The sequence below is a fragment of the Eriocheir sinensis genome, chromosome 3, assembly GCF_024679095.1.
Source record: "Eriocheir sinensis breed Jianghai 21 chromosome 3, ASM2467909v1, whole genome shotgun sequence".
NCBI lineage: Eukaryota > Metazoa > Arthropoda > Malacostraca > Decapoda > Varunidae > Eriocheir > Eriocheir sinensis.
Window position 1 is genome coordinate 18699422 of NC_066511.1, and position 25321 is coordinate 18724742.

Below are 25321 nucleotides of genomic sequence, written 5' to 3' on the forward strand. Positions count from 1 at the left end.
GTAGATATATTGGTACTGGGGGCGTTGGGGGGGGGGGGGGGGTATTAGGTGACATAGCAATCTCGAAAAATTAAATGCAGGCCACGAAGTTCGAAAGTAAAATTGCGAACCACATCTCAAATATCACGTTTCTCCTCGTTGCTCGTGCGTATGATCATCAGACTGAGGCGGCAGAGTTCGTTCATGTCCTGATCCTCGTGGCTCTCACCTCACGTTGAGTAACAGTGCGTACAAGTTCAAGGGCAGGCAGGTCAGGTTCGGTGTGCTTGGGCTATCAGAGAATCAACTGCGTCACGGGATCAGCAGCAGCGCAGAGTCAGAGTCGTACGTACGCGGACTGCACAGCCTCCTTCCCTCCTTTCCTGCAGCCCTCAGCTCTCCTGTTCACCGCGGCCCGAGAGGAAGGCGTTATCGTTATTATCAATGTTATTTGTACTGCTACTACTACTACCACCACCAGTATCAATGCTACTGATAGTTTTACAAACACTACAATCACCACGACCACTTACAACCATTTCTCCTGTCGAGCTAGTCTCACTACTGTTATTTCATAAGTAGTAATCTAAGCTATAATGTCAGTAGTAGAAGCAGCAACAGTATAGAGTATTAGTAGTAGAAGTACGGTAGTGATGATATTTGCGTTGTAGGAATTGTAGTAATAATGATATATTAGTATATATGATATATATATGATTATAATGAAATAGTAACAAAAGCAAATATTAAAGAAAACTTCAATAAATACTCGAAACACCTTTCCAGAAACTCTTGTTGCAACACAAATATTTCCACGGATAAATTCAGCCCCGTGTTTCCTGGTTCACGGCAGAAAGCTAATCAATTGATCTCGGCCCAGACAATCTCCACCTCAGAAAAGAAGGAACGAAAACTCATTTAAAGCTGAGCAGGCTGTGACGGAGGGACGCACTCCATGGTGTCACCGCGAAGGCAACTGCTGGCCCTCTCTCTCAGTGACTGCTGCGTAAGTTTAGGCACGAAAATGATTAGAGGAACATGTCAGCTACTCTAAAAGCTGCTCCTGACGGCTGACAGATATCACTGTTGGTTGCATCTGAGATCGATGGCCTGCCTGGGGTGGTGACGCGGCCGCAGAAGTGAAAGAAAAGGAGAAGTCATTCGTATAAGCCTAGTGAAGGCCGTGTGTGTGTGTGTGTGTGTGTAGGGTCGAGCCCCATCATCGTGCGTCAAGGGTGATGCCTCGTCGTCCTCAAATAAGACTGGCCTTGTTCCTTGGCACCATATCCAGTGTAGGGCAAAATCGTACGAGAAGTTGAGTTAAAATGAAGGTGAAAGAGTGCAGAGGACCCGTTCCCTGTCCCGAGGTGTAAGAAAAATTCATCCCCCCTCAAAAAGTACCAATATTCCATGTAGTACTGCAGGCCCAGAATATTCATCATCGAAATATCCATCATTATGTAAGAGAGGCAGAGTCAAAACGAGGATGAACCAGTGCAAGAAACGCAGTCAGGACGGAGGAGGAGGAGGACGGGAAGGTAAGACGAAGTAGTTGAGGAAGGATTATATGAAATGGTTCATTAGACGCAATATATCCACCACAGGAAATAGATAAGTACGAGAATCAAAGTCTAAACAAAGATGAAACGAGTCAAAACGAGGATGGAAGTAAGTGCAAGAAACGCAGTCAACGAATATATCCACCTTTGGAAAAATATAAGTTTACGAAAAAAACGTCAAAACGAAGGTGAAACTACAAGAAACTCGAGTAGGTATATCCACCATGATGTAAAGTAAGTACGAGAGGCAGAGTCAAAACGAAGATGAAACAGTGCAAGAAACGCAGTCAGGATGTTTAAGACGTAATATATCCACCACAGGAAGAAAGTAGGTACGAAAAGCAGAATCAAAACGAAGATGTAACTGCAAGAAACTCAAATACACTCACCACAAGTACGAGAAACAGTCAAAACGAAGATGAAACAGTGCAAGAAACGCAGTCAGGATGTTTAAGACGTAATTCCACCACAGGAAGAAAGTAGGTACGAAAAGCAGAATCAAAACGAAGATGTAACTGCAAAAAACTCAAATACATTCACCACAAGTTCGAGAAACAGTCAAAACGAAGATGAAACAGTGCAAGAAACGCAGTCCAGATACTTATAAAGACGTAGTATATCGACCCTAGGATAAAATATATACCAGAAGCAGAGTCGGAACGAAGATAGAAAGTTTCCAACAAACTCAAAATATGTTCACCATGGGATAAAATAAGTACGAGAAGCAAAATCAGAACATAAATGAATAAGTGCAAGATCTCGTAAAATGTTAAAACTTATTATATTCACCATAGAAAAAATATGAGTAAACAAGAAGAAGCAAAGTCTAAACGAAAATGAAGTGCAAGAAGATCCCGAAGTCTCAGTGTTCTAAGACGTAATATATTCATCTCATAGGACAACAAAACCAGCCCCATAGTGTAGGCGCACCATATACCCCATAAGGAAAGTACCCTCACCACAGCATGATAAAAAGCACAAGGAGGTGAGTTAATCGTACAAGAAGTTAAGTAATGCGTAAAATAATCAACTTCTAGGGGTTACGAGACGCACATCCCTGTATTGTGGACCTAGAAAATGGATCACCAAGATATATACGCAACCAGGTAACAAACATTGGGGGGTACAAGCGTTTAGTATACGCGGCACGAATATGCACGCATGGCAATATTTATAGGATAGACACAGTGTTGCATATCGAGTAGTTTTATTTAACCCTTCCGAAGCGAACTATACTGAAGCTAACTAAATTGGTCAGTGTGAAGTACGTTATAACTGTAAAAGCTGGCATGAATGCGAGAGAAGAAGGAAAAGGTAAAGAAAAATTATATAGATAAGTGTTTGGGGCAGTTTTCTTAGATTCGTGCAGTCATTTTTCAGACATCTTGGTGGTGGTCTGAATGCGAGTTAAGCAGGAAAAGGTAGGAAAAATTATGTAGATGAATGTTTTGGGCCGTGTTTCTCTTAGATTCGTGCAGTTAAAACAGTCTCCAGTCATTTCCCGACATCTTGGTGCTGATCTGAATACGAGAGAAGAAGGAAAAAGTAAACAGAAAAGGATAAAGACGAGTGTTTTGATGGTTTAACTCTTGAATTCATGCAGTTAAAATACATACTACTCCATCTCCAGTCAGTTTCCCGACATTTTGGTGCTGATTTGAGTACGAGAGAAGAGGGAAAAGGTAAAGAAAAAGATGGAAGGAGAGTTTGGGCAGTTTCATTCCTGTATCCGTGCAGTTAAAACACGTACTCCTCCATCTCAGTCACTCTTCCGACATCTTGGTGCGTGCGTCGTCTTGCCAGGGGGAAAGAGAAAGGCAGCCAGCGCCAGTCTCCTCTAATTCTACGTAAAATGTCCCCTCCCCTGTAGTATTGCTTCCCTTCCTTAATTTTTTCTTGTGTTTCCTCTCTTCCCCTTAATCCTGCCTGCCTTTCTTCCTTTGTTGCCTCTGTGAATCACCAACATTATTTTCGTCGTCGTTGTCATATCCTTTGCATCTGTATTGTCGGCGGATGCAGTCTTTTTGTAACGTGACAAGTTTTTTTTATGTTTACTGGTGGTGGTGGTGGTGGTAGTAGTAGTAGTAGTAGTAGTAGTGGTAGTCGTAGCTGTAGTTGCAATGGTGTTATTTCCCGTAATCGTATCCATAGCACTTGCCTCCCCATGCGTAACAATTCCTCATTTCCGTCCCGACCACAGGAATAATCTGAATCAAACCAGGCTATAATCTTCACTAATAATCCACATGATAAATAACCATGAGAACGTAATACAACCTTTCCTTAGAATAACCTTAACACACACACACACAGTGGTTAGCACACTCCCTTCACAACTAAAAGATCCCTAGTTCGAGTCCCGGGCTGAATGGTGAAGGATGGGCAGTCTCCTTACCCTCGTGCCCCTGTCGACCCAGCAGTGAATAGGCAACGGTGTCAGTTCGGGGTTGTTTTCCGCCTCTTGGTGTGGTGGTGTGGCTGTGTCGAAGGCGAGTCACCCAAGGCCTTCAGACACGGGACTTACGATCTTGATTCACTCCTGTAAGATATTAAACACACACACACACACACACACACACACACACACACACACACACACACACCGCCATCACGTAGTACCTTCGATGTTTAGTTTTCTCGGAACAATTTAAGAGTTTGTTTGCTTATAGATTTTCCTTGTCCTTGCAGGTGGTGAGGGGGAACAGTTATGTCAGAACCGTTACGTAGCCAGGCGCTTTGGATCGTTTATATTGAAAAGGTGAAGTATCCGGGCATGTTAGGTAAGGAAGTAGTGACATTATAACCCTCCGCAATTATTAGAGGTTTGGGTGGAAAGAAAAAAGTGAATCAGGAAACAAATAAGACCGTACTAACTGTTTATTATTTATACTCAGCGCTAAAGGTAAAACTGTTCGACTGCATAACACTACCGTTTGATATACTAGTGAATGTGTTAAGGAGTAAAGTTACGAGTCGATTAAAGTCAGAATAATTCAAATATAGTACGAGTACGAGGCTGCTGGAGGTAAAAATAATCGCACTACTGTATTGCACGGCGTTTCTTAATTAATGTAAATGAATATGACGTCGTTCTGCGTACTTCTTTAACCCCCCCCCCCCCCTTCTGGCTGGCTGGCTGCGTAAAGTAACATTATTTTTTTTTCCCTCCCAACCACACAAAAGGCTTTTATTCAAGTTCCCCCTGCGCCTGTCAGAAGATGCTGGAGAAGCCGTACTCTCCTGCATCATTTGATGTGGTACTGCCTGAGAGAGAGAGAGAGAGAGAGAGAGAGAGAGAGAGAGAGAGAGAGAGAGAGAGACGAAGAAAGAGAAAAAGAGAGACGAAGGAAGAAATAAAAAGAGACGAAGGGAAAAAAAAGAAGAGAGAGAGAGAGAGAGAGAGAGAGAGAGAGAGAGAGAGAATCACTGAAGCTTACGCATTTCTTTTTTTGTCTCCAAACACTGACACTCAATTAATCCGGGGGCTTGAAATCTCAGTGAGAGAGAGAGAGAGAGAGAGAGAGAGAGAGAGAGAGAGAGAGAGAGAGAGAGACCTTTTTTTTTTACCTCTTATGGATCTCACATTTAGGGCTGCCGCTGAGGAGGCTGCGCGCTGGCTCTCTCTCGTCTTCTTCATGATGTGCTTGACGCTGGGAAAAAAAAGAAAATTAGGGGGTGAGATTTTTTTTTTTTTATGAGCGTAAGAGTTTTGAAGATGATGTTTGTTTCTTTGATTCCTACTATCAGCATTTTATTACAGTATAGGAAGCAGCTCAGGGGCAAAAATAAATGTAAAAAAAAAAAAGCCTGCTAATCACTGCTCCTTTAGTAGAAAGTAAAAATGAGTGGCCAAAAGGGAGGTCAGTAATCTATATTCCAGAGCATAGATTTGTAGCTGTCGTACGCATATATATATTTTGTTCACTTGTATTTAGACGGCGTAGGTAGCTTTGCATTTTTTTTTTTTTTTTTTTTTTTTTTTTGTGTGTGTGTGTGTGTGTTTTGTGGTACTCGAAGTTGATGTTGTTGATGTAGAAAGTCCGATGGTTTCCTTTGTTGTAAGTATTCGAATCCTGTGATCTCGAATAGTTAGTACATAAATTATTAAGCGCGTTTCAGTAAGCAGAATTAAGTAAGTATTGAAATAAGGAAGTATGTAAGTATTTAAGTTACTGTTAGTAGTACAGCTGACCATACTCGATATCAGAACGTCTTGCCATAATAACATTGAGGTTAGTACGTTCGCCACAATAATAATAATAGCTAGTTGATGTCTGTACGCTTTACCTCACTCTTAGTTATTGTAATTATAGTTTCCTCTACTCAAGTTGATGTTAGTATGGCTTATCGTATTACGAGTAGGGTTTCCTAGTCTCCAGATATCAGTATGTGGGCACGGCATTTGGAAGAGGAGGGGGAGAGGTGTTGGAGCTACTGGTAACTGGATGAGGGTGGTTAGGTGTTGGAGTTGCTGGGTAAATAGATGATGATGGCGATGGTGTTGGAGCCGCTGGTAACTAGATGCTGGTGATAGTGACTAAGTAATGGAGCTGCTGGTAACTAGATGATGGTGGTGATGGAGCTTCTAGTTTGTCATTCAAGCTGTGAGTCGATGAAATGTCTGGACGAGGCTGTGTTTGTCGATGTGAATATACGAAATGATCGCTTGGATGGCCATTAGCTTACGGGAGAGGAGAGAAGAGAGGCGGAAAAAGAAATTAAGAGGAGTGAAAGAAAAGTTTTAGCCGACCCAAAGTGATGAAATGCAGTACGACGTCACTTCGAATCTTCGTTGTATTACCTAACGACGGCGCTGAGTCAATTGAGAGTCGTTGAACGTTAAATTTGGCTTATAAGATGAAAGTTACGGGAGTAAAACTACTTTTCTTCCTCATAACTATTCGTACATTACTACTACTACTACTACTACTACTACTACTACTACTGGCCTCCATCTATTAGAGTTGCGTTGTGAGCGGTATATTTTCTCATATCCTTTCACAAAGCAATTCATTGGCCCCACCCCGCCAATGACTGTGGCCGACAACCATCTTTATTTAATATTACAAACTTTACTAAACATTTTATTTTTAAGCTAACAGAGCTTGTGGTTGATACGACTATCAACCACCGTCGCCTCAAAGTCCAGGTCAGCAATGCGGGTGGTTTTGGGTGCAGGTGACCTTGTTCCTCTCAGGCAGACCAAGGCTGACCTCAGGAGGGAGAAGGACAGCCTGCATCTCATCCAGGCGACCACACTGCTTCTTGGCTGTTGTTTCTTATCCGCCAGTGTTTCGGCGAGTCTTGCGTAGAAGCTCTGCGCCCTTGGTCCCATCCCTCCTGCCGTCGTGAATACTACCGGGGTGAAGGAACCCTGGTCCACATTCTGTATTCTTTCTTCATATGCTCTGTTCTTCTCTTGTTCGTTTCTTCTGTGGGCTGCATCAAGGGTCAGGTCTCTGTGGCAATGGGCCATGGGATCAAAGATCCTTATATCAAAGTATGCCCTTTGTCCACGAGTCCAAAACCCTCTGGCGCTAACATCCACTCGTGCTTCGTTCGAAACATTAGCGGTGCGTCTGGCGAGGTGTTCGCCTTGCAGAGGGAGCAGCATGGGTTCCACAGTCACGTCGTGGCAGACTTCTTTCAGCATCTGAGCTGTTACGTCTCTTACTTCATCATGTCTCATGCAGACGAAACCTCCTCTCTTGCATGTCATGGCATGATTTTGGTTGAAGGGTGAGCCACAGTTACACATGTTTGGGAGCCCATCCACTGGCCAGCCATACCTGAGGGCAAGGGCATCAGTAAATTCTTTTTTGTTTAAGTTGAAGCCTTTTGCCCTGATAGGTAGTGTGGTTAGCCAGTTTGAAGCGCCCACTTCCTGTGCAATATCTGTCCTCCTCCTTGTGTCTTCTGGGAGTTCTCCTACTACTACTACTACTACTACTACTACTACTACTACTACTACTACTACTACTACTACTACTACTACTACTACTACTACTACTACTACTACTACTACTACTACTACTACTACTACTACTACTACTACTACTACTACTACTACTACTAGCCTACTACCACCACCACCACCACCGCTACTACTATTACTACTACTACTACTACTACTACTACTACTACTACTACTACTACTACTACTACTACTACTACTAGCTTACTACCACCACCACCACCACTACTATTACTACTACTACTAGCCTACTACCGCCACCACCACCACCAGTCATCACCACGCCTGTCTGTATATCCTTTGTGTCTTGTAATTACGGTAGACGTGAAGAGTTTGTCGGTTTGAGGCGCGAGCAATATGTGTCAGCGCGGAAGGCCGTCCTGTGCGGCGGGAAAGTTTTGGGGACTTTCCGTGGTCGTTTAAGGCTTTCAGAGGTCGTGCTGGACTGACTGGGGTCCTGCTCAATTTGCTGTGACAGTTCTGGACCTGCTGTGGTCGTATAGCACTTCCTGGGGTAGTACATAACTTGCTGTGGTCGTATATTATTTGATGTGGCCGTACATAGCTTGCTGTGGTCGTACATAACTTGATGTGGTCGTTTAGTACTTGTTGTGGTCGTACATAGCTTGCTGTGGTCGTACATAACTTGCTGTGGTCGTAATGGACTTTCTGAGGCCGTATATATCTTGCTGTGGTCGTACGTAATTTGCTGTGGTCGTACATAACTTGCTGTGGTCGTTCATAACTTGCTGTGGTCGTACATATTTCCTGTGGTCGTACATAACTTGCTGTGGTCGTAATGGACTTTCTGTGGCCGTACATAACTTGCTGTTGTCGTACGTAACTTGCTGTAGTCGTACAGGACTTGCTGTGGTCGTACAGGACTTACTGTGGTTGTATTAGACTTTCTGTGGTCGTACAGGGCTTGCTGAGGTCGTATTGGACTTTATGAGGTCATATTGGACTTGTTGAGGTCGTACAGGACTTGCTGTAGTCGTGCAGAATTTCCTGTGGTCGTAATGGATTTGCCGTGATCGTACAGGACTTGATGTGGTCGTACAGGACTTGCTGTGGTCGCACATGACTTGCTGGGGTCATAATGGACTTACTGGGGTCGTATAGGACTAGCTGAGGTCTTAGTCAACTTACATCTGTCGTACTGGACTCTGTGGTCGTGCTGAACTTGCAGGTCTTGTGCTGGACTTTCTGTGGTCGTGGTGGATATGCAGAAGTCGGACTGGATTGCCTATGGTCGTGTTGGATTTTTCATGGTCGTGCTGAACTGGCTTTTGTCGTACTGAACTTTTCATGGTCGTGCTAGACTGGCTGTGGTCGTACTGGACTTTTCATGGTCGTGCTGGACTGGCTGTGGTCGTACTGGACTTTTCATGGTCGTGCTGGACTGGCTGTGGTCGTACTGGACTTTTCATGGTCGTGCTGGACTGGCTGTGGTCGTACTGGACTTTTCATGGTCGTGCTGGACTGGCTGTGGTCGTACTGGACTTTTCGTGGTCGTGATAGTCTGGCTGTGGTCGTACTGGACTTTTCGTGGTCGTGCTAAACTTACATGGGCTATGCTTGACTAGCAGCAGCCAGGGTGGACTTGGTGATATTTGCCACAGAAAGTTCAGCTCGGTTGATTACATAATGAGGGGAAATTAAATGCATTGATGTATAACTATTAACTGTGTGTCAAGCTTTCAGGTTATATCAGTCTTGTTTTCCTTGATAAAATAATAAAGAGCGAGGCCGTTCATACATAGAAACGGTAAACAACTTTTTTTATTTTTAAGTTAGTTTGGGATGTAAGATTATGACAAGGGATATGTTTAAAAAAATGTGTTTCAGTTCTCCAGGCGAATTATTATGAAGTGGAGTGTTGTGTTACGCTTGCGGTTTATAATTGTTTATACTTTGTCGCCAAATATAACTTTATTCTTTTTTTCGAAAGCAATAATGGAAATCCACTTTGCGTGTAAGATGACATTACCAGAGTTCATTGCTTAGCGCTCACAACCCCCCCCCCCCCCCCCACACACACACACACACACACACACACACACACACAACGTAACACGACACATTATTCTGAGAAACAAACAGCCCCACAGTAAAGCAAATACGCAGACGGGCTAAACACACACACACACACACACACATCACACACACACGTATGCCATTTACTAGAGAACCCTATAGCATACACCGCCCCCTCTCAAGACCCAATCAAGTGGTAAATAATATATCCTTTTGGCTAATCTGCAGCCAGTCAGTGTACCCAAATCAAGCCAGTCAGCCACTCAGTCAGTTAGGCAGTCAGGTACTAAGGCAGAATCCTGAATAAGTCAAAGGCACACATCGTCGTGAGCCAAGGGTATCGATCTGGCCGTGAGAGCGCGTATGTGTCGGCGGTCTTTGCTCAAATAAGTCTGCAGGATAAATGTAAGCTTGAGGGTTTTTCTTTCTTTCTTTCATGATTTGAAACGCTTATTAAATCCACGTGTTTTGCCTTCTGTGGTGGATTCAAGGCACGTTTTGTGTATTTTTTATTCGGCCATGTTGATTTCTTTTGTTTTATCTTAGTTTGAGAGAGAGAGAGAGAGAGAGAGAGAGAGAGAGAGACCTCACTCTTCTCTGGCATATGCTTGAGAACCTGTCACCGGTGCTTTCTCTGGAAATATTTTACGTTGCAGTGACAAAGACTCGCCTTCATGCCCTCGCCCATCCTAGCCCAGCCCAGTCCATTTCTCTCTCTCTCTCTCTCTCTCTCTCTCTCTCTCTCTCTCTCTCTCTCTCTCTCTCTCTCTCTCTCTCTCGTTTTCACCTCGGCGTCCCTTTCCTGTCCTGCTCTAACGCAAAACTCGTTCCGACTCGATGCTTTCTCCTTCTTCGCTCCTTCCCTCGCTCCCTGACTTCCTCCTTCAGTCAGGCGATGGGGTTTTCATGTTCCGTCATAGCGCGGTTAGGCGTTTTCAGGGATTTCCTTTTCTCTCCCTTTCTCTCCTTAGTGGCATCAGGAGTGAGTGACCACGACTTCGATGCGTCCAAGTGGCCAGACGCATCGCTCTGAGCATTAGGTGATCGCCGGAAAGTGAGTTTTGAGATCCTTTCAGTGTACTTTCTTGTGCGGTAAAAGAGAAAGAAAGACCAAGGGTACAAGTGAAAATGTTCGTTGAGGAAGCTGCTAATAGACGAACGGAGTGAAACTGTTTTAGTGTATGACGTTTTGAGATGAGTAAGACTCTTCGTTGTTGTTGTTGTGTTTTGAGATCCTTTCCGTGTATTTCCTTGTGCGGTAAAAGAGAAAGAAAAACCAAGGGTAAAAGTGAAAATATTCGTTGAGGAAGCTGCTAATAGACGAACGGAATGAAACTGTTTTATTGTATGACGTTTTGAAATGAGTAAGACTTTTTTTTTTGTTGTTGTTGTCTAGCCCTTTATGAAACAGAGACTGAGACTGATGGAAAAGACCACAAGTATGAACACATAAGTGACGCACCTCTTCACCCCCTTACTACCACCCCAGCTCACCCCAACCCTTTCACCCCCGCTTATTCACCCTGACTCACTCCAACTCCTTCACCCCTATTACCACCCCAGCTCACCGCAACCCCTTCACCCCCGCTTATTCACCCTGACTCACCCCAACCCCTTCACCCGTATTACCACCCCAACTCACGACAACCCCTTCGCACCCCCATTATCACCCCAACACCCTTACCCCTCACCATCCCTTGCTCATCCCTGCTCACCTTCGCCAACCTTGTCCGCACCGCCTCGACAAACTCCTCTGTCATGATCCGCCGAGTGTGTGCTGCAATAAGCTGCCCTCCTCATCCCGCGGAAACGCTGTATTCAACATTAAACTCCAATATTTATGCCACTGAAGAGAGAGATAGAGATAAAAAAGGTATATCCTGTCGATGATTACCACGGTGATATTGATACCGAGCACTTGGCCACTTCCTTCCTCCTTGCCTGAGACGTGCGTTTTCATAATGTTCCAAGCATAATGATTTTATACTTTGTGATGTAAAGTTAATTCGAATTTTCGTGGCCGCCTGGACTAGGAGGGCGTGCCGCAGCAGGTTCCCTTGTGCTGGAAATGTGTATACGATTTGGAATTTTAACCGTGCATGTCACAGCACCTTGTATTTACTTAGTAGCTAACGTATGTGTCTTGGTATTTACACGGAAGGCAGGGAAAAGCAGGAGAACGATAAGAAAAGGAAATGGAAGGGAAGGACAAGAGTTATGAGTGTCCAGCTTGCTCTGAAGGGCTTGAGTTACAACGTCAAGCCGATAGTGTATACCAGTACAGGATGGATGAAAACTGTAACGTAGGCAAAGGTAGAGATTATTATTTTTTTTTTACAGCAGAGGAGACAGTGCAAGGGCGTAAAAAAAAAAAACATCAATGAAAAAAAGTTTACAGAAGAATTCAAAACGCTCTCTCACTCCCTCACCCCCACACACACACACATTACTTAAAAGAGAAACGAGCACACACACACACACACACACACACACACACACACACACACATACACAAAGGAGGAGTGAGACAATAATGTACCACAATGGTTATAGCCACTCACTTTATATATACCACACCATCATCATCATCATCAATACAACCCCCCACCCCCACACCACCACCCCCACCACAGGAGCAGGAGGAGGAGGCGGCGGCGCGTGTGGGAGTAAGGAAGCTTAAGATGAAGAGATACGACGCTGCAATGCGTGTCCCTCGGTGAACATCTAGCGATTTATTCAACTACTTTATATTGTGATTAAATATTTCTTGCTCTCTTTCTCTGTCTCTGTTTCTGTTTGGGTGTAAGTGTGTGTGTGTGTGTGTGTGTTTTCACTCATCCTCCTCTCTTTCCATTATCCTTATTTTTAACTATAATTTTATCCACTTCGTCCACTTCTTCGTCTCTGCCCTACTCGCCATCCTGTCCATGCCCTTCCCTTCCCTTCCTCCCCTCCCTATCGTGTAACAGCATGCGTCATTGGTGCTTCCCAGCTCCACCCTGCCCCGCCCCATCCCTCCTCCTTGCCCCTCCACCCCATCCCCGTTGCCCCACTCTATCTATCTCCCCATCACGCAAAAAGGAAAGAACAGTTGAGATGCACCGAGAGAGAGAGAGAGAGAGAGAGAGAGAGAGAGAGAGAGAGAGAGAGGGTAGGGAGGAAGGGGCAGCTAAATATAATAGAGTTAATTTGATCCCTCTCAACAAACGCTCCCTTACCATGCTCTGCTTCCTCCATACATTCACAAGCTCTTCCTTCTCCTCTTCCTCTCCCCCGGTACTAATGGTGTTGGTAGATAATAATAGTAATAGTAGCAGGAATAATAATGGTAATAATAGCAACAGCATAAATCACCAACCGCCGGAACACCTCGTCAGGATCAGTTAAGTAGCATTGTATATAACCTTCACACAGCGGCCAGGCAGGCAGTCAGACCCTCCCTACACCGACAGCTTGCTAGTAGGGGCCGCCCTGCAACCCCTTCTCCCCAACCCTCCTCCCCCCCTCCCTCCCTTGAACCCCCATCACTATAGAAGCAGCTCAGGAGGTAGTAGGTAGGTAGTACGCGTAGTGCTCTCCTCATTCAACCGTGTTTTTGCACCGAATTCGCCGCACAATAGCCAAAGCACCATAGATTTATGTGTGTGCGAGTCGGTCCGCCGCCAGCACCGCCACACCCGTACACACACCCATACACACACTGGCCGCGCTGCTTCTCGCCTCAACAGTCCTCTATGCAGCGCCGCGTTTTTGTACAGGGAACGAAAACTGCTGCCACTGGCCTTGGTTCTCACGCCCTCAAGAACGGAGAATACGTCGAAGCATACCGGGCGAAGGTTCAGTTACAGTGGGAGCCGGGCTTGTGGTACGGCGGGGCTAACAGGAGGCGGCTGGCTGTCAGGTACACACAAGGCGAGAGAGAGAGAGAGAGAGAGAGAGAGAGAGAGAGAGAGAGAGAGAGAGAGAGAGAGAGTTAAAATCTTATGGTTATATAACAAAACTCGAGCTAAAAAGTAACAAAAGATCGCTGTCAGGTAAGGAGTAATCAAGAGAGAGAATTGTTGTCCGAGGCACGTTCATAACACCAGGTGACTTCTGTGGTGGGTTGTGTTGTTCGTGCTGCGTTATAACAAAGACCTGAGCGACTTATTACTTGCCGCCACCTGTGCTGTGATGACGTGGAGTCCTGCTTACCTGTGTGTCGGTGTGGTCTTCTCATCACACACTCAGGACAGAAGCGAAGGGACAGAGATACCGAACTCTTAAATTCTCTTTCGTTCGTCATCATTCGTAACGGAAGCATCGTTTTCTTTCTCCTATTTATCGTCCGTGGTCGTCTTCTGAGAGGCAACTGGTAGATTATGGATTTGCATGTTATATTTTTAAAGTTACAAAGTTCGTTTGAATTCAGATATCAGGCATAGTTGTAATCACGCATATATACATTAATACATAAATGCATTCATGCAAACATATAACAAAGCATTCTCTGTCTTCCTTTCTTTCTATCTCAATCGCTTTCTTCAACAACTCGAAATCCCAGGTCAGAAAGTTGTATTCTAACGCTGGCAAGCATTCCCCGTAGAGTGTATCATCAGCGTCCCCAAACACACACACACACACACACACACACACACACACACACACACACACACACACACACAGATAAGGAAAGGAGGTGGAGAGGGATAGATTGATGTGGTTGGTGTTTTCTTGCCCATATTAGAACAGGGTGTATAAATAGTCTAATCCATTGGCCCTCCGCCTCACCACCGTCTCTTACATAAACATGGTCCGCTACGGCTCCTCTTCGTGTGCTGCTGAAGACGTAGGGTGTGTAGTCTTGTAGAGCTTCGGTGCCGTGCTAGAAATAAGGCTTCGGCATGCTTGGCTAAAGATGGCTGCCATTGTCACACCCCTTTATGTCGTTGTTTTGTTTTGTTTTACTCTTATTGTGACGGACTGATATTGACACACAATACTAGACAGGACAAGGCAGAGGCAGAGACACAGACATAGACAGATACCAAGGAAAACAGACACACCAGTAGCAGATAGATAGATAGAGAGGGGACAGGAGAGAGAGAGAGAGAGAGAGAGAGAGAGAGAGAAAGAGAGTAAAAGAGTTAAAAGAATCTTGCGGTGACATGACTGGACCCATTTTCCTTCCTGTCTGAGAGGCATTCACGTCGTAAGGTGTAAAATCAAACGCGGACGCAGACCTTTCACACGTTTGCTTCTGGCTGTGAATTTCAATGAATGGAAAATCTGCCAAGTGACTTTTCGAGTCAAAGATTTTTCCCTTTTCGTTCTTTTCACGTGAGCGTATGTGTTCTCGATCTTCTTAAGTTCTTTGTATTTTTTTTTTTTGAGGATGCATGTCAAATGTAAGACTTGTTATATATATATATATATATATATATATATATATATATATATATATATATATATATATATATATATATATATATATATATATATATATATATATATATATATATATATATATATATATATATATATATATATATATATATATATATATATATATATATATATATATATATATATATATATATATATATATATATATATATTCAACAAGGGAAGGAAATACTCTGGTGATTAGCCTATTCTAAATAAAATATTACACACTCACACACACACACACAACATAACACAACACACATACACACGCACGCACGCACACTCACTCACTCACACTCACTCACTCACTCACTCTTACACACACACACACACACACACACACACACACACACACACACACACACGTGAGCAGGTGGCACAGCCAGGTTTCTACAGTAAAAAGATTACAAAATCAATACTACACTTGGGTACATGTGTGTGTGTGTATGTGTGTGTGTGTGTGTGTGTGTGTGTGTGTGCGCACATGTGGCAGTAACATGTTACAAGTATAGATAAGGGCACGCTAGGTAAGTGGTGGTGGTGGTGGTGGTGGTTGTGCCGTGAGCTGACGCTTAGCGTAGCACAGGCGGTGGGCGGAGCCTATCTCCGGCATGCGTTTTACAGGCTGATGTATTGGCGTATGATAGGCCATGTGGAGAGAGAGAGAGAGAGAGAGAGAGAGAGAGAGAGAGAGAGAGAGAGAGAGAGAGAGAGAGAGAGAGAGAGAGCATCAGGTTAAAGGCATATGATCACGTGCGAGAGTGAAGGTCTGTGTTTAGAGGGGGGTAGGGGGGGGGGCAGGCGTCATACGTCCCCGTGCGTGAAGCTGTTACACGGAAAAGTGAATAACTTCTATTCATTTAATAATTTTAATTCATTGCTGAATATCATTACACTTATTACAACTTTATGAGAGAAAATACATTACACTGGATTATTATTTTGTTTATGTAGTAGCTAGCAAAATATATTCACATGATTGAGTGAATGAATAAGTGAGTGACTGACTGAGTGATGCGTGTTAATGCCTAAAGAAATTATGGATATAGTCAGTTAAGGAGAAAAGAGAGGAGACAACCGGAAACGTGGCGTCAAATATTAATAATTCTGAGTGTCCGGAAAACATGCATCGTGAACATCAAAAGTTTCAGGTGTAAACTACTGCATGTTTTCTTTAATATTTCCTTGAACTTTTACTTGACTAAGGAATCATATCTGTTCTTAGGTGGAGAGAGAGAGAGAGAGAGAGAGAGAGAGAGAGAGAGAGAGAGAGAGAGAGAGAGAGAGAGAGAGAGCATCACGTGTGGGTTTATAATTGCGTGCTGATATTAATTAATCGTATTTTCCGTTTGATCTTTCCTTTAAGTCATTACTCTAACAGACTTGGCTTATATTACCGTAAAGAAGCGAGCATATATTTGTATTTACTTTATTTATTTATTTATTTATTGCTTTAGGTTACCACTACGTTCTAGACTCGCTGCCCATATCAAATCATAGAGATATCGTGCACGTTACACCGCTCGCCTTCACTCCTACAGTAACTTGATTCAACAGTGTTCTTTTAAAAGCTCATTGTATCTTCTTGTCATCCTTTCTTCACTCCCTGCCTACTATATCAATGTTTACTCCAACCATATCCTCATATCCCGCCTTCAGCCTTAAATCCTTTGCCCACATCTTTCAGGCCATCTTCACTCAATCCCTATCATCCACCTCATTACCCTCTGACTGGCTTTTGGCAAACATTAATCCACTGTTCAAGACGGGTGACCGGACTGACCCATCCAATTATGCTCCATCTCACTAACACCGATTCCATGTAAAATTTTCGAACACATAATACACAAACACATAATGAATCACCTTGACGCAAACAACATCCTTACTGACTCACAACACGGCTTTCGACTTAAACGCTCATGTGAATCGTAACTCATTACTACATATCACGACATTACGAGACTACTTGACCGACGTGACATTAAACAAATTGACACTATTTTTTTAAGATTTTGCCAAAGCCTTTGACAAAGTCCCGCACAAAAGACTGACATTAAAATTGAAATACTACGGCATTTCAGAACCTATTCTTCACGTGATCACTGCATTTCTTACTAACAGGACTCAACGTGTTCTTTTGACGGATCTTTCTCTGACACACTCCCTGTTTCTTCAAGTGTCCCACAAGGCACCGTTCTAGCCCCCCTTCTTTTCCTCCTGTACATTAACGATCTTCCACTCTCAACACCTAACTCTTCCAGTAGACTATTTTCCGACGATGTTTGCTGTTTAGAGCAGTAAAGACTACTGACGACTGCAGACTGCCACAAAAAGACTTGGACGCCTTCGAGCGGTGGGAGCGCACCTGGCTGATGCAGTTCCGACCAGACAAATGTAAACTGTTAAGATTTACCAGAACTCACAACCCCATCCATCACACACTCTCCATAATTCCGACCTAGAATCAGTCCACACACACACAAGTATCTTGGTGTCCACCTATCCATTAACCTAAAGCTCAACACTCACATAGACCACATCAGTGCCACAGCCAACCGAACACTGGGGTTCCTGAGGAGAAATTTACGTAACTGCACACCTGAAATTAAACACAGCTTATGACACACTTGTGAGACCAACACTTGAATACCGCTCCACGATGTGGGATCCTTACACACACAGAAATATTGATAGGTTAGAACAAATCAATACCAAGGCGGCTAGGTTCATTACAAACAATCACACTCGAACGCCTGGAATCACAACACGGATCAAACAATAGGTAAAGATGGAACCTCTTCCATTACACAGACAAGCACACAGACTTACACTTATGTACAAGATCACAAACACTCACATTGACATTGACCCACAAACATACCTACACAAGGCAAACTGTCAACGTACCCATAACACACACATCCATAAATACCAAACATATCACACTAACACTGACGCATACAAGCACTCATACTTTCCACGTATACCATACGTGACTGGAACAGCCTCCCTCAACAGATTTTAGACTGCGGTACAATAGACTCAATCAGAAAACAAATACACAATCACTTGTCACCACAACACACCAACACAAACAACAACACTTGATTCACTTCTCTCCCCTGCACACTCGGCTCCCCCGTCCACCCAGCAGCCAGCACAAATATGCGTGTTATGCACCTGAAAAGTGCCCTGCGCATTATCATCCAAATCCAGATCCAGATTAAACAGCTCATCACGCTACCTCATTACATAGCCTTCGTGCACAGACCTCGTATAGCATTGTTCTATCCCTAGTAACGCCGTGCTCTTCCCCTCGTAACACCTGCATGGTACTCCACTCTCATTACCCGCACAGTCCCCGCCTGACCTCTGTTTCCTATGTATTTTGTTTGGGGGCATCTCTCCACTCACTCTGAATTCCAATTGAGGTCGCTGATTAGTATCGAGGTGTCTGGGAGTAATGGCCGCACCTCCAAGGCAAGCGTGAATTGAGGCATTTAACTGAAGAGGAGGAGGAGGAGGAGGAAGAGGAGGTGAGAGTCAGGAGAGCATTGCCTCCTTCATGATGTAAACAGAAGCCTAAGTTAGCAGCGCCAGTAGCCAGGTATTAGAGGTGCTTGATGGCTTTCTTCACTCTTCTCTCTCCCTCCTCTCTCTCTCTCTCACACCTCTCTCCCTCCTCTCTCACCTCTCCCTCTTCTCTCTCTCTTTCTCACACACCTCTCTCTCCCTCCTCTCGCCCTCTCACCTTTCCTCATGCTCTCCTTCACTCGTCCGTGCAACCGTCTCGTGTGCTGTAGATCCAGATATACATGTGAGTGTGTGTGTGTGTGTGTGTGTGTCATTGGGAACGTTTGCCTTAAGTGAAAGTCTTAGGTGCCTGTTCGCCCTTGTACTTTATTTGTTACTATTCATTTCTTGTTTGTGAGGTTCGCTTTACGTATCGCGTGTTTTGAGAGGTGTTATCTCACTCTGTGCTCGAGTGTGAGGCCTCATGGCTGGTGGTGTCTGTGGACGGCCGTGTTCTGTGCCTGGCGGAACACGCTCCCTCAGCCTGAACCCCTGGCGCCGCGGAGCCACTCACGGAATGGCGGCCGCGGCGAGCCAGGCTGGCGTTTTTAATGGCATAAAGTTTCATTGATCCGTAAATAAAAAGTTTCTCTCTCTCTCTCTCTCTCTCTCTCTCATGGAAAAAGTGTGCAGCACAGTGCAATTTATTTTCTTAAATAAAACTGCCGCCACTTGCTTCAGACAAGAGCAGATTCACTTTCTTGCTCTTTATAGTGGTTCTTAATTTTGTTGTTGTTGTTTTTTTGTTATTATATTCTGTCCTCTGTTAGTTACACGTTACTTTCTTGAACAAAGTGTTCTTCGCGCACGCGCACGATACTTTTCCGGCCTAAGATTCCTAATTGGTTTGCAAAATGCTAACCCGCAACACATGTGTGAAGAATATTAAATATAGTTAAGCATAAGATTGATGTTGCTTCTGCTGGATTCTTTTTTGATAATCTTTTTTTCTTTCCTGTGCAGGTTGGTGACCAGTGAGCCGGCCGGGACGATGGACACACTGGCCAGGCCACTGTAGTGCCGCCAGTCAACCAGTAAGCCACAGCCGCTCTGCTTGCCAGCCCAAGAGTGGGAGGGTATGCCGGCAGGAGGGTCCCGCCACGCATAGCAGCGCCCGCCGCAGTGAACGGATGCTTGGGACGGACCGTCAAGGAAACAGGAGACCCAAGTGTGTGTGATGCGTCTCAACTGCCGTGCTGGTCTCGTTTCCTCCTTGTTAAGTACCGCTTGCGCCGCTTGCGTGTGCCAGCCGTGACGTCACTCAACGCGCGTGCGACCCGTGGCGTCACCCGCTAAAGATGATTGACGGGAAGACTCCACCCTCGCTCAGCCCGACGGTGCCCTCCATGGGGTGAGTCCTTGGCCATTCTTTGTGTCTGCCTCCCTCCCCTCCTCCGCCTGTGCATCACCCTTTCCTTCCCCGTACCTCCCTCTTCTTCCTCCTCCTCCTGTCTGTTCCTCCATATGAGTGTCTCCTTTTTCTTCCTCCTCCCCTGATCCTCCTCGTGCATCGGTATCTATCACCCTTATATACCCTCCCGTACCTCTCTCTTTCTTCCTCCTTCTACTCCCCCCCCATGTTCTTGTGCATCGGTATTTCTTCCCGGGGGTCGCTGTGTGTCTCCCTGGATTCCATGTTCTGCTCCTCTGTCCGTCTCATCATTTCCTCTTCCCTCCCTTTATTCCTTCTTCGGCTACTTTCCGTTTCCTCCCTCTGGCTCCCTTGATTCTTCCGCCTTTGGCCCACGATGACCCTTTCTCCTCCTTTTAGACCAAGTTTAGACTAGGCTTTGTTGTACACAGCTCCGGATGCAGCGTCATTGAGGGCGTAAGATCCATGAAGGCAGCAGTTCGGACTGCCGCCTTAAACAACTATATAATAGCCTTTGCCATTCTCCAATACCTGCAGGCTGACCAATATTAAGCCTTGATCATCGCCGCTAGGAGAGTTTTTGGCTAAAGGAGTAAAGATTAGTTGCTTCGGAATGAATATAGAAAGATGATGGAAAGGGAGACGACAATATAACCAGCGGGTCTCCATGGAACACACTGCCCGAGTTCTGTCATCGAACAAAATTACACACAGCTGCGCCAAAAAATTGTTCACTTACCCATAAAAGGTGCAATTAACCAGCATAGTGGATGATAGGTGCAATTTGTTTGCAATATTTACTCTAGTTGTCACCTGGGGAAGGTAAACTGTGCTAACCCAGATTTCACAGTTGTTCAGTGTCCCGCCGGGGTAATGGATTCGTACACACCAAAGACTCAAAGGTCAGTGTGGCGGGGATGAGCACCGAGGCTATGAACAGCTATAGAGTATACCTTCAACTTTGCCTGTTACTTTACCAATACTCTTTGTGATGCCGCTTCTCTTGCTGTAAACATCATCGGGTACTTTAGTCATAAAAAAATAAAAAATAGCAATAATAATAGATTAATGTACTGATACTTTCATAACTATGGCATCGTTGCACGAGTAGCGCGGGAAGAAAGTTCAGCAGCCCCGATCTTTCTCCTTGGCACGGATACGTATTCAGAACCCACCTCGGCCGCTGCGCACGGGCCATGGTCCACACTAACAGATAAGAAGTGATGTCACCGATGACGCTGCGTGTGATGATGCCAAGTACACCAACCGCAGCGGAGTAGTCTGGGTCGCGTCTCACACTCACGCTCGGGGTCTTGGTCTCTCTCAGCGTTACTAAATTATCGTACTCAGCCCCTCCGCACATCGTATTTTTCGGTTTTTGACTCACAGCTATAGGAAACAAACACCAACAAGTAACGCTTTTAACGATAACTTCACGTAGAATCGCATTATCTGTGTGGGTACGAAAGTTTTGGGCTCTGGAACTGATGAATGCGATGTTTTGAGTACGATAATATGGTAACGCTGGTCACGCTCCTTCCTCCGTCTCATCCCTGGGACTCTAAATCTCTCCTTCTGGCTCGCTTTCCTTCCTCTTGCTCCTTTAATCCCTTTGGCTGCCTTTTGCCCCTCCCTCCCGCCTTCCGCTTCCCCCGCCCGCAATCAGTCCCCGCCTCCCTTTCCTTCCCTCCTCGCCGCGCCTTTCCTGGAAACATTTAGTCTATTCTTGGAAACACAGGAGGGCGAGTTTTGATTGTGACGTATGAAGTTGCCTTTCTGCCTGCCTGCCTGTCTGCGTGCATGTGTGTGTGTGTGTGTGTGTGTGTGTGTGTGTGTGTGTGTGTGTGTGTGTGTGTAAGCTGAGCCTGAAGAAAGAAAAGCAAACCGATCTGTATTATGGTTTTGAGGGAAGAGGTTCGTATATCCCTCCCTGCCTCCCCCCTCTCTCTCTCTCTCTCTCTCTCTCTCTCTCTCTCTCTCTCTCTCTCTCTCTCATCCTCCTCTTTCTACTTCATTTTCTTTTCTTTTTCTTCTTGCTCTTCCTTGGTAACACACACACACACACACACACACACACACACACACACACACACACACACACACACGAAAGACTCAACCAGCCTAAATCCCGGTGACGTAGTTGATGGCCAGTAACGAGAGGTATAAAAAAAAATTAAGACGTAACAGTTTGCTTCAGTCTAGCCTTTGCATCGGCCCCAAGGCAGATTAACATTAATTGGCGTCAGTTAGTATGTGGCGGATGTCCTTGCTTGCTTGCTTGCTTGCTGTTTGGCACTGTGTTTTGATGCCAGACTTGAATTACTTTAAAAACTTCAAGGCTACTGTAGACACCACCGCGCATTCGGTCTCTCCCACAGTCCCAAGGGATGAGGATGAAATTATTGATGATGAAAATGAAACTACTACTGCTACTACTAATAAAAAGGATGATAATAATAATAGTAATAGTAATAATGAACTTCTCCTCCTCCTCCTCCTCCTCCTATTCCTCGTCCTTCTTAGTATGATATAAACGAAACTACAACTGCCACTATAAAAATGTCAAGGATAGTGATAGTAAAAGTAATAATAAACTTCTCTCCCTCCTCCTCCTCTTCCCAACCCAGATTAATTGAGTCATGTCTCCGTTGTGTCGCTTAGCACCTCAGGCGTCGGGCGGTGGTTCAACACTCCGTAAAAAAATAACGTTGATTTTTTTTCTGTGTGTGACCATAAGCTGCCTACTGCCGGCCAGCGCGTCCCAGAATAGTTATCTAATACTTTACACGTGGCGGCCGGGGGAGAGGAGGACGAGGTTGAATGAAACACAAGACCCGTGACGCGGCGTACCCCGGTGGCTGCTTGAGGCACGTTCTTCCCACCTAAGTCCGCGCTCAGCAGTCTTTTAAGCCGCGGTCTGTTGAGGAAGGCAGGCACCCAGGGAGGCCGCGGCTGCATTATGGTCTAGAGGAGAGAAACGTGTGTGTGTGTGTGTGTGTGTGTGTGTGTGTGTGTGTGTGTGTGTGTGTGTGTGTGCGCGCGCGCGGACGCTATACACACATTTACTCACAATGGCTGCATTCTAGAGGAAGATAAACGTGTATTTGTGTGTGTGTGTGTGTGTGTGTGTGTGTGTGTGTGTGTGTGATGCCCCTTCACCCACGTTATCTCAAGGTCGGGGTGGTGGTGGTGGTGGAGGGGACTGCGGCGGCGGCGGCGGTGGCGGCACCGGCTTCATGGGTACGTTAGATAACCAGAGCAGGGAGGATAGAGTGACATGATGAGGTAGGAGCAGCCAAGCCTACCTGCGCTCACGGGCGGCTCAGATACACAACACAGAAAGTAGATGTTTAACGAGCGTTGAGTTGGTGCAGCTTATTCAGTTTACCCCAGGGCTGTTTTAATTTAAATCAAGTGATTTAAATCGATTTAAATTACAGTAAAAAGTCATTAGTTAAATCAAAATTAAATATACTGTATTTAAAATGATTAAGTGTTATATCAAGGGTAAAATATCTAATGATTTAAAATATATTATATATATATATATATATATATATATATATATATATATATATATATATATATATATATATATATATATATATATATATATATATATATATATATATATATATATATATATATATATATATGTATATATATATATATATATATATATATATATATATATATATATATATATATATATATATATATATATATATATCTATATATATATATATATATATATATATATATATCTATATATCCTACTTATGATTTTTGTGAAAAACTCATCTTGGGTAATGTATATTAAACTATTGTTTCATTTAACATTGGCCAAGTTTAATACAAGAAAAATGGCCTCATAAGACTGAAATAAATAATCAGTAGAAACAAACAAAGATTAATGCAAAAAAATAATTAAAATAAAAAAATCGATTTAAATAAAAAAAAATATTTAAATCAAATAAATCTCTTTTTGTGTGTGTAGAAAAAAAATCTTGATTTTTTCCAACCCTGCTTTACCCTCACAGACTCACATGTTTGGATTATATAACAGGAAAAGGAAAAAAGAGACGAAATTTTATGCCAGGTAAGAAGTGTAAGATTTAATGTATCCTATCTACACACACGGTCTAGCAGGTTTAAATATTTGGCACAGAACGGAAAGTAGAAATGGAAAGGGGGATCATGCGAGGTGTAGTAGATTCAGTATTTGCCATCAGATACAAAGGAAAGGAAAGGAGAGAGTTTATAGCATGCGAGGTAGCGGACTCAATGTTTCGAATCTATCCCCTTCACTGGCGTCGTTTTACCCATTTTCGTGCATGGATACACTTATCACTGCATCTGGATATTGCGCCCAGACCTATCATCCGGGAAAGAGTATTCGATCAAACTTGTAGAACCTAGGGACATATTCTCAGACATTTCAGCTGTCGGACACCCACATTTGACAAGGCTTTCGTAGGAGTTGTGGGCATTTCCATGGGGATACTTTTACGACCCTCCATGGTGGTAGTTTGGTAAAGCCTCTGTACCGCGAACGTGTGAGAAAAGAACACTCGTGAAACCCGATTAAATTCCCTTTCGCCCTTTGTAACTAGTTGAGGAGAGGTGAAAGCGTGGGAGAATACCGAACTCCAAGCTATAGACCTAACCTAACCTAACCTAACCTAACCTAACCTAACCTAACCTAACCTAACCTACCATCGGGGAAGGAATAAAAAACCGAACCTGTAAGACCTGAAACTATAGACGGTATAATAATATCCCCCGAGAACAAATGAGCATCGACCTGTATAGAATCGGATCATTCATAAGCTTTAATAATAGAATCTCAGGCTATATTTTCTAAGGTGGGAAGGGGTGAGAGCGGTGTTGCACAAGATTGGATTACAGTCTTTTAGAGTTCGATCAGAGTAGCAATAAAAGTAGGAGAAGCAGTAATCGTGGTGGTGATGGTGGTAGTGGTAGCAGCAGCCGCAGTAGTAGTTGTAAATGTAATACCAAACATGATTGTAGAAGACCCCGTATTACCTATTCGAACCATGAGATTTAATAGCGGCGGTGGTGGTGGTGGTGGTGGCGTATGTCAGCAGGAGCGGTACTGGTGATGGTGGAGTACACAAGCGTTAGTGGTAGTGGTGGTCGTGGCGGCGTATATCAGCAGGAGCGGTGGTGGCGTTGGTGGTGGTGGCGTATGCGTATTCATGCGGGGGATGTGGTGGTGGCTGTGCTGTTGGCGTATATAAGCGATGATGGTGGTAGTGGTGGTTGTTACGGCGGCGTATAAATCAGTGATGATGGTGGTGGTGGCGTATAGAAGCGAGACAAGCGGTGGTGGTGGTGGTGGCGTATACGAGCGGGAGCAGCGTTGGTGGTGGTGGT

At 44.3% G+C, this 25321-nt stretch overlaps 1 protein-coding gene across 4 annotated transcripts in view; it reads left to right on the top strand.

Annotated features, from left to right (window-relative positions):
* LOC127005934 (uncharacterized) overlaps positions 1-25321 on the top strand; it is an 89898-nt gene that overhangs the window by 872 nt on the left and 63705 nt on the right. For 3 of the 4 annotated variants that reach the window (XM_050875369.1, XM_050875393.1, XM_050875388.1), the window contains exon 2: positions 19516-19903. In XM_050875369.1, coding sequence (XP_050731326.1) covers positions 19851-19903 — 53 coding nt within the window. In that variant the 5' untranslated portion in view covers positions 19516-19850. Of the gene's footprint in view, positions 1-10520; positions 10604-19515; positions 19904-25321 lie in introns of all 4 variants that reach the window. The other variant, XM_050875378.1, reaches the window with a different exon arrangement.